This window comes from Coffea eugenioides, chromosome 4 (assembly GCF_003713205.1).
Source record: "Coffea eugenioides isolate CCC68of chromosome 4, Ceug_1.0, whole genome shotgun sequence".
NCBI classification, from domain to species: domain Eukaryota; kingdom Viridiplantae; phylum Streptophyta; class Magnoliopsida; order Gentianales; family Rubiaceae; genus Coffea; species Coffea eugenioides.
This window is the reverse complement of record NC_040038.1, coordinates 37,196,221-37,206,960: the sequence shown is the minus strand read 5'-3', so window position 1 is coordinate 37,206,960 and position 10,740 is coordinate 37,196,221. Positions and strand designations below refer to the sequence as shown.

At 35.8% G+C, this 10,740-nt stretch overlaps 1 protein-coding gene across 1 annotated transcript; it reads left to right on the top strand.

Moving 5' to 3' along the window:
* The first annotated feature begins 685 nt into the window (after positions 1–685).
* Positions 686–2,209, top strand: LOC113769300. The gene has a single exon (XM_027313762.1). It carries the CDS (start codon positions 686–688, stop codon positions 2,207–2,209), a length of 1,524 nt encoding a protein of 507 aa, XP_027169563.1.
* The last annotated feature ends 8,531 nt before the right edge of the window (positions 2,210–10,740 follow it).

Here is a 10,740-nt window from a genome sequence, read left to right as displayed (position 1 = left end):
CTACACTCCAGAGATGTATGTATACTTTGATGAAAATTTAGTAAGATTCTTGAATTTCACCTTTAGTCTTCACGCTCATGTGTTTGTTTAACCGTTGACATTTCAGATTGAACTTAGGAATTTTGTGAAGACGCGAGCGTAGGAATTGGTATGAAGGGCTTTGTTCTGTTATTAGGTAAATAAAATTTCTATCCGCTTGCTTGCAAATTCTGTTTTTGGTTCTTCGTTGAGAAATTTTGCATTTTGTTGATTTCCTTTATTTGCTGGGCTGCTTAATTTAGTAGACTGTAAATTCTTGAACTTGAAATTAGGGACTTGTAAGCCATGACCTGAGTTTAAAAAGTAGGTTGTTGGAAGCTTGTTGGAGGACATTTATTTATATTAAAAGTATGGATAAAAGTTGGATGGATTTTTCAAGAACAAGTGAAAAGTACGAGACAGGACTTCAAATGTTTCTAAACTTCGCATTTTCTAGATCAAGTTGTGACAGAATGATTTTGTGTCCTTGTAAAGATTGCGTCATGGGTGTTTGTGTGACTAAAATGGAAGCATGTGATCACTTGAAAGTGGTAGGATTTATCAACGGTTATAATAATTGGATAGCCATGGAGAACTTTCAAACTACAATGAAGCCACATCTAATTTTGAAAATACATCAATTGGGGTTTCAAATGGGACTAATGACATGCAAGGCTTGGTCCATAATGTATTTGGGATACCACATGGAACAAGTGAATTGAATAGAGAAGGGGACATTCCTGTTTCAGAGGCTGAAAAATTTTACAAATTGATTGATGATTCTCAACAGGATTTGTACAGTGGTTGCAAAAATTTCTCGAAGTTGTCTTTCATTATTCGTTTGCTTCACCTAAAATGCCTTGGTAAGATGAGTAACAAGATTTTTAATATGCTTGTTGAGCTGTTGAGAGAAGCATTTCCGGAGGCCATGACTAATTTGCCTTCTTCTTACTATGAGGCTGGGAAATTGATGAATACATTGGGGTTGGGTTATGAAAAGACCGATACATGTCCTAATGATTGTTCTCTTTATTGGGGTAGTGCTGAAAAAAGAACTTCATGCGAAACATGTAACGAGCTTAGATGGGTTGCTTCAGAAAATGATCCAACTGGGGAAAAAAGGAAAATTCCTCAAAAAGTGTTGTGGCATTTTTCTTTAAAACCTAGATTACAAAGACTATTTATGTCTTCTAAAATTGCATCTCAAATGAGATGGCATGAGAAAAACCATACAAAAGATGGTTGTATGAGACATCTAGCTGATTCTCCAGCTTGGCCAATTTTTGACCATCTACATCCAGAATTTTCTAAGAATTGTCAAAATGTTAGATTGGGGTTGGCATCTGACGAGTTTAATCCATTCAACAACATGAGTTCTACACACAGTACTTGGCCTGTGGTTTTAATACCATATAACTTACCTCCGTGGATGTGTATGAAGCAACTGTACTTCATGTTGTCCTTGTTAATACCCGGACCATCCTCTCTTGGGAATAATATTAATGTTTATCTACAACCTCTAGTTAAAGAACTGACCGAATTGTGGGATTTTGGCATTCAAACTTATGATGCATCCCAAAAAGAAAATTTTCAATTGCATGCAGCTCTATTGTGGACCATTAGTGATTTCCCTGGATATGCAATGTTATCTGGGTGGAGCACTAAAGGTGAATATGCTTGTCCTGTTTGTCACAAGTTCACTCATGTACGACGGTTGACTCATAGTTTCAAATATTGCTATATGGGTCATCGTAGATTCTTAGATAGTAAGCACAAATTTAGAAAGCAAGCCCAATTCTTTGATGGCACAGAAGAATATGGAAAGCGACCACCTTTGCAAACTGGGGATATGATTGTGAGTGAATTAGGAGACTTGCAAATTAAATTTGGAAAACTTGTGAAAGGTAATCCGAAGCTGCCTTTTAATTGGAAAAAGAGGAGTATTTTCTTTGACTTGCCATATTGGAAAGATAATGTCTTAAAACACAATCTTGACTTCATGCACATTGAGAAGAATGTTTGTGAAAACATTTGGGGGACATTGCTGGACATTGAGGATAAAGTAAAGGACCATTATAATTTCCGCCATGATTTGAGAGAAATGGGAATAAGAAAAGAGCCGCATCCCATTGAGACAGAACCTGGAAAGGTGTACTTACCTCTATCTTCCTTTGCAATGGATAAAAAATAGAAAACTATGTTTTGCAATGTGCTAAAAAAGGTGAAAGTTCCAGATGGTTATGCAGCTAACGTCTGAAGATGCGTTCGAGTAAAACCACTAAGAATTTCGGGGTTTAAAAGTCATGATAATCATATCCTAATGCAGCAATTGTTTGCCTATAGCTTTGAGAAAGACTTTGCCAAAATTTGTGTGCTATCCTTTGATTCGATTGAGTAGATATTTCAGGCAGCTTTGTTCTAAAGTTATTTGTCCTCAAGATGTGGTTTGTTTGGAAAGTGAAATTGCCGTTATACTCTGCGATCTTGAGAAATTGTGAGGACTCGCAAAATTTACATATTTAATCTCCTATTTCTAGCTTATTTAATTATTTATTTGGCCTTTTATTCCGAATATTATTTTCTAAACTCTTGAGCCCTAATTACATAGAAATATAGTTTCATTATATTTTTAAAGTGACTTGTATCAAAAATTAATTTCCGGGAGCTCGTTTAGTGAAAATAGTGAACACGTCTTTGGAAATCTTGACCGATTGAGAGCACAATAAGTTTGAAATATTGGAGATTTGTATAATAGACCTAAATTAGGTATTTTAATGATTAAATACTCAAGTGATAGTTATTAGTACTATCGATATAAGAATTTCTCAGAAGTTTCGCGTTATCGCGCTTAAATTGGAGATACGCGTTTTCACACGCGCGATTTAAATTGAGGAACGTTAGACCCTTATTTTAGGACAATTAAGAGTGAATAATATTTATATGAATATAAGTGCATTAGAGGTTTAGTGTACTAGTGAAACAAACGCAAGAGGAATCGAGCCCTAATCGTGCCAAACGCACCCTAATGTGAGTTGACTAATGGGTGATTTGTGGCCACAAGTTAGTATCTTCTCTTGGAAGCTAAAATCTGATCACTCTCTCTCTCTCTTGAGCTCCAAACAGCCGGCCAGCTTTCTCTCTCTCTCCACCTCCAAGTTTCAAAATTTCTTCTCACAAAAACCTCACCAATCTTCATCCAAATCCTACCAAATTTCATACACACTTCGATCCACTCTTGGACACCATTTTGAGCTACAAAAAGGGTGCTGGAAATCACGATTTCTTGGAGCATTTTGAGGGCCAAAAATTCTGATCTAGTACATTAAGAAGGTATAACATGATCCATCACCTTAAACTTGATTTATGGTGGTAGATATGCATATTTAAGCACTTGCATGTAAGTAGATGACTTGATATTGTTGGAAAAATGTGAAAGTGGGCTCTATGAACTCCCACTCTTGGGTTGTTGCTGATTTGATGATTGATGATGGATATATTGTTGGTTTAGTGGTTAAAATGATGGATTAATGGTGTGTAATTAATAGAAACTTCATTGGGTGCAAGAAGCAAAAGTTTCCAATTTTACCCCTGCCTTGTCCGACCACTCCTGTGCAAAATTTTGACGTTCTAATGGCTTGATTATGTTATTTACATGTTATATTGGTTGTGTATAAAATTTTATTGAAAAATAACATGATTTGGTTGGTCAAATGAGTTGATTTCCAAAGTTAGCAAAACTGGAAAATGAATCGCGTATTGCCCAGGCAGTCATTTTGTATCGGTCATAACTCTTTGCTCCGATGTCGAAATCAAGTGCCGTTTGTGGCATTGGAAACTAGACATTTCCAGCTTTCCATTGGTATCAATTTCACATTCTGGTTCCACTTGAGTGAATCACACCATTCGATTGAAAATCACTGTCCTGTTTCGTTTCTCTCCAGGAGACAGGACAGGACTTGTATCTTGATGCTCAAAAACGAGCTGTTTGTGGATAGAATTTAAAATGGTTTCTTCTGATAAAATTCATATTTATGAGAGAGATTTCCAACGCCATCAACCACGCCCAATTCCAAGTTGAATTGAGTGAGTTGTGGCCAAAGTTCGAAACTGCTACAGTGATAGAATTTTCCACTTGGACAGATTTGTAACTAACAATGATTTGGGACTTGTTGTTTTGGAAACTTTGATGTCCAACATCTACCAAACTTTATATTAGATGTTTCTTGGACTTTGTTTCACAAATAAACCAGATTTGGATTGGTTGCTTTGGACAAAATGTTTAAAAAGGAAAGAAGAGCTAAAAGACAGTTTACATTGGGGAAATTTCTTGAACTTTGATGGTTTAGTTAACTACCTTCCCATGTGAATTTTTAAATGAAATTTGATAGAAGAGTAATTCTCATATGGAGGTTTAATTGTACGAAATTTGGTAATATTCTAAGACCATTTTGATATGTAAATGATGTCAAAAAATTCGCTCATCGAATCTGGAAAACTTTTCGTTTTCTCTTAGCCAAATGGTCAAATCTAATTTGGGGAGTTTTATTTCGAAAATTTTGGATGTCAATGGTCTTTAAATTTCTCAGTGGATGTTTATGAACTCTTGGTTTCAATAATGGAGAGATTTGGAACTGATTTCATGGTACAAAAAGTTTGTAAACAAAAGAAAAGTGAGAAGGTAGTTTAGCCTTGAAACTCTTCATAAACTTTGGTTGTTTAATTGACTACTGATAAGAGTATATTTTACGTATTTTGAGTGTGCTTTATTAATTAGTTTTGGTGTGTTTTATTTAGTTTTATAAATAATTAACTAAGATTCTAGTGAAAATATGCATTTTGTGGTTAAAGTGTGAAAATTGCATTTCTATTGATTTTTATAGTAAAAACTTCATATTTTGCAGGTTTAATGATTCAATCATCAAATGAAGTGCATTGAGAAAATATTTGGATAATTGAAGATGGATTAAAATGGTGAAAATAAAATATGAAGTGTAAAAGGAAAAATGCAATTTGAATCAAGAAAAGTCAGCTTTGACAACTCTGACACGTTTTGGTATTTTAACTATATCTGGAGCTACACAGATTGGATTGAGGTGATCTTTATACCATTTTGAAGCTAAGAGATAGATCTAAATTTGGTATGAAGACATCAGAATCTAATTCAGCCGTTTTCATTGTCCAAAAGTTGAAATACCGAAATTCAACTCAGCTGAGAAATGCAACTTGAGAACAAAAGAATCAAACAAAAGTCAGCTTTGGCATCTGTTGGTATTTTGGCTATATCTTGGGCTACATACATTGGATTCAGATGATCTTTATATCATTTTAAAGCTAAGAGACAGATATACATTTGGTATGAAGATATCAAAAGTCCAATTCGGCTGTTTTCCTGGTCAAAATGTCAAAATACAGAAGTAAAAGTCTGCTGCTGAGAGCTGAAAACGCGGAATTGACCAGTCAGTGGTATTTTTATCATATATCGGTCTAGACAGCTCTAAATTGGATGATTCTTGAGGCATTGGACAGCTATTTCAATGGGCTACAACTTCTATGTTTTTCATAAGAGCTAATTTAGCCGTCATTATAGAGAAAATAGCAGTTGAAGTAGCCAGATTCTGGTCAGAAATAGCTGCTGGTACAACCTGTTTTCTCCTTCAACAATTTACAGCTATGGATGAACGTATGACAACCAATTAGCAGCTGTAAAAGGGATGTTTCAAGCCTCATTTCCTGATTGCATTCATCTATATATAGCCATGGACTTGCAGGATTCAAAATAACTTGGGAGAAGGCTAGAGAAACTCACCAGAAATGTAGTTTTCACTAGAGTTTCCTTGGTTCATTAGTATAGTAATAGGTAGAGTAGTTTATTCATCTTGTATTTGTAGTTAGATTTGGATGAAGATTGGAGGGGCAAAGATGAAGAGGTTGATCTCATGTGACAAGGGTGATATCTCTTCTACTACTTTCTCTCTTTTATTGGATTTCATGTTTAATTATAATACAAGTTGGCTTTGTGTTTTTATTATGTTTAGTTAAAGTTTATGCCTAGAGTTATGGTTGAACTTGCTATATTTTGTTAATGATGTTTATTTGGTTATTTGGTCATATTATTTTGAGCAAGCTATTTATCACTTTTGGTTATCTAATCATGATTAACTGGCCATTAATTATGATAATCTTAAGGTGTTAAGTTTGCAATGAAAATTGGAATTTAACACTAGTTCAAAGAAGTGATAAGCCTAGGGAGTACACTCACGAAAGTAGAGGTGCACTTATGCGGCTTAAGTGACTTGTTTCATGTAATTTCATAGAAGAAATGAACTTGTAGTTAATTTCATAACCACGAGAGTAGGTATGGCTTAATTACAAGTATAGTTGATTCACTACGAAAGTAGGTTTCACATACATTAGGAAATTACGCCATAACTAATCAAGATAATAGCATTCACTTAACCGATAATCTCATTTGCAAGAGTAGTAAGGAATTCCATATCTCTAGGAGCTTTCTAGTGTTATTTTCTTAAATTTTATATTTGTGGTAGTCTAAATAATAAAGGAGTTTGAAATCACCGGTAATTGCAATCTTCCCTGTGGGATCGACCCTTAATACCCTATACTCGCTCACGATTCGTATACTTGCGGTAAATCGCGTGTGGGGTATTTAGAAATTTATAAATGTAAAACTTGATTGGGATGAGCTTAATATTATATGTATACCCCGCGCACGTCAACTACCTTACCGTGAGAGTTTTTGTATGAAACTTGGTAGAAATATTGTTCACACATGGAAGATTTAGTGTACCAAGTTTGATGTATTTCCAATGCCAACTCGATGACCAAATGATACTTCGAATCTAGTCTTTAAACCTGGAAAATAGCCCAACAGTCTTAACTTTTTCAGCAACTTGGAACTACTATATCTTGATGCTCAAAACTCCGTTTCTCATTTCGCTTGTTTTGTTTTAAACGTTGATTGTAACTCTAATTGAGTTACAAATTTCGGAGGCTGATTTACAACGTGTGAATTTTACCGAATTTTCAAAGTTGCCCAAAAACCAATCTTGAAACTGTCTTGGTATTCTAAAGCAATAACTTTGAGCCAACTTTTGAACGTCATCCATTTGGAATCATGGAAAAGTATATTCTAAGAACTTTTAGTACTTTTGAAGAGGTTTCCAATGGTATTAAGTTTTCCAATTTTGGATCTATATAATGCAAGATATGATTTTTCTAAAATCGATACCCAAAGCTGAAATTTGTCAAATTCTTAGAAAATAAGATTTTTGAAACTTGCCTTCTTTTCTCGATATCGATTGAACATTTTGAACTTGATTTCATGAAAAATGCTAGTCTTTCTCTTTAGAGTTTAAAACTTCACTCTTGAGCCTCGATTATGAATAATTAAGACCCAATTCATGAATTCTCTTTAGATTGTACAACCTTCTTTGATAAGTAGGGGTTCTAAGTGATAGTGTATAATAGTTGATGGTTAATTGCTCAGGCGCTCAAGAAAACCTTCAAGAGAAACTCGAAGTGGACGCCCAAACGTTTGTTTGAGAACTACTCGCTTGTTTTGACTAGGTGAGTGTTTCATATAGGAATACGTAATTGAATAAGTCTAGGACATGCTTATTTCATGATTATTAAGTGTTAAGTGCTATGTGTTGAGTATTTACCATACTCATGCCTATTTAAGGAATGTATACTTGCATTGTATATCTACATGAATTGGTTAAATGATTAACCATATCAAATGACCATATGAACTCGATACATGCTTAACTTGCTAGATTGCTTGCTTAGCCTACTCGGTTTTAAAAAAAATGGAGTCGAGTGTGTACTTTATCGCACTCGTTCTCTTTTGAGATGAATAATCCATGCTTGGAAATGATCGAATAACATGACTTAGTATGCTAAGGTTGCATACGTCGTTGGAGTGAATCTCATCGACTCTCACATGCCAAAAATCGGATAACGGCCAATGATGGCCTATTCATATGACAAATGCCTGTCAATTAACCGTCACTACTTAACCGTTAACCGTTAACCGTTAACCGTGAACCGTCAACCGTTAACAGTGAACCGTTTACCAACCGACATTACTACCTGATTACTTGACTATTTGCTCACATGATTTCCAATCTACATGATTATTCGATATCCGTGAATTACATGCTCCCATGGAATCAACTTGTATTGCTTACGTGCTTATGTGCTAAGTATCCACTTGGTTACTTGATTATTATGAATCACATGTTACATGAAGCTGTCCATTATTGTTAGGCGAGTGTGTACTTTATCTCACTCGACCTACCCAAATGATGAATTTTACCTTTTGTCGAATTACTTGGTTACCTGTGCATGTTGTAAGCTTTAAGCTGAACTGGCCCTACTCATGGTTACTAACCTACTCGAGCCAGGACTGGGCTCGGTCGGGTAGGTTGGAACCTTGGGACACCGTTTCGGTATACTCGAGTATTACCACTGGAGGGATAAGGTGATGGCCAGTCAAACCGAGGGGATCCGGAAGTCATAAGGTGCAGATGACCGACAGAGTTCCACTGGAACACCGTATCCTACAGTATATGTTTACCTTGTATCATGATAATTGTTTCATGCTAAAATGTCAACATGAAATCCTGAGCCATGCCTGCGGTATGCTCCCTATCTGTTACCTGTTCAATGTACTCATATCATGGTACCTGTTTCATGTTAATGCTCCCTACCTGTAATATGCTGAATTACTCGCACCGGTAATAAGCTCCAATTACTCGTGAACTATACATGCCAATGTCTAGAACCATGATAACTGTCTCATGATAAATGTCTTATACCATGATACATGTCTCAAATTACCCGTACAGTGATCATCACCTCATGATAACATGCCATTGTGTAACCTTGAACCATGCATATGATATGCCCAACTTACTTGATTTATTTGAATTGTTAGAGTGTCTTGGAACCTCACTGGGCTGTGTAGCTCATCCCACGTTGTGGTTTTCTTTTACAGGGTTCGAGACCAAGGGTACTCGTGAGTAGTACTAGATTGTTTTCTTTTGAAGATTTTAAGTTATATTATAACGGATGGCTATTGTACCCCTTTTCCGTTGGGTTGTATTTAAGCTTGGAAAGCTATACAATTGTAAGTGTGAGATATTTGAAGTACTTTAATTATGTATTGAAGTTACTTAAAGTATTTCGGGCTTTTGAATGATGGATTGTAGTGAGTCCTGGCGAGAGCTGGGCAGGCGTCCCGCGGATACCCTTTGGTTCGCCTTAGGGAGAAGTGGGGCGTCACAGAAATGCTTTCCACCAACCTTCTTCGATGTCATGGTGCATTTAGTTGTTCATTTGGCAACTGAAGTGAAATTAGGTGGGCCGATATATTATCGTTGGATGTATCCTGTTGAGAGGTACTACTTGTAATTCTAATTATGCCCAAAATGTTTATTCCTTTTTTGCTTTCTTTGATTTTTGGAACTAATTAGAGAGTTTGGAATGATGATACTTTAGGTACCTAGGAACATTAAAATCTTATGTTCGAAATAAAAGTAGGCCTGAAGGTTCGATTGCTCAAGGCTACTTGGCAGAAGAATGCATTAACTTTGCTCATTGTATCTTGCGGACTATGTTGAAACAAAATTCAATCATCCAAGCAGAAATGAAGAAGTACGTAAGGAAATTGAAGATGGTTTAGATATATTCTCCGAATCAGGACATCTTTTGGGGAGGGGCAAGCCAACAATCTTTGATGCTCATATCTTGAGTAAAGCGCATCAGTATATTTTATTTAACTGTGATGCTGTCACACCTTACATAGAGTAAGTTCAACTAGAACTTGATGCATTAAAATTTTTTTGTAGAATTGAATGTATGATTACAATATTGACCTCTGGTGCTTCTAGGCAGCATCGTAGGTTGATAGAAGAAGCCCATCCTCAAGTTGCACAACATCTAAAAGAGCGGTTGCACAGCGAAAATTTTGCTTGTTGGTTTGCTGAACATGTAAGTAAAATTCTGAATAATTTATTAAGTAATATTCAAATTCTTCATATTGAAATATAGTTTCATCTTCTTTTTTTTTCAGATTGACAAGTTAGAACTTCCTCAAAATGTTTCGGTATTGAGAGACTTGAGGTTCCTTGCTAAAGGTCCAGATGTTGTTGGAATCCAACATGACAAGTACGTTGTGAATGGATTTCGGTTTCACACCAACGAAGTTGAAAAGAAAAGAAAAACGTAGAATAGTGGTGTTACAGTCAATGCAATAACATCCAGTTTTGCAAGTGTAAGGGATCAAAATCCAGTTTTGAGTGAACTAGTTTACTTTGGCGTCTTGAAAAATATAATTCAATTAATTTACGGAGGTCGTCGGGTGGTGTTTTTCGAATGTGATTGGATATCGAATGGTTCGAGAATGAAACAAGATGCCGACGAGTTTACTGTAGTCAATTTTGCAAATGTGAGGCCTCATGTTGAGCCATTTATACTCGCTTCACAAGCATCACAGGTTTTTTATGTGGAGGATCCAACTGATAAGGATTGACAAGTTGTTATCTCTACCACTGCAAGAGCTGGATATAACATGGGGACAACCATGGATGTTGAGACATATTTGCAAAGTGATGTAGGCAATCCTGTTGTTGAGAATGAAAATGAGGAAATCAGTTGGGTTCGTGAGGATGGACTCGGGATTGAAGTTGATTTGAGCCAATA

What these genes read in the sequence shown, in the direction of transcription:
- LOC113769300 (XM_027313762.1), top strand. Translation starts at nt 686, where the DNA reads ATGCAAGGCTTGGTCCATAATGTATTTGGGATACCACATGGAACAAGT.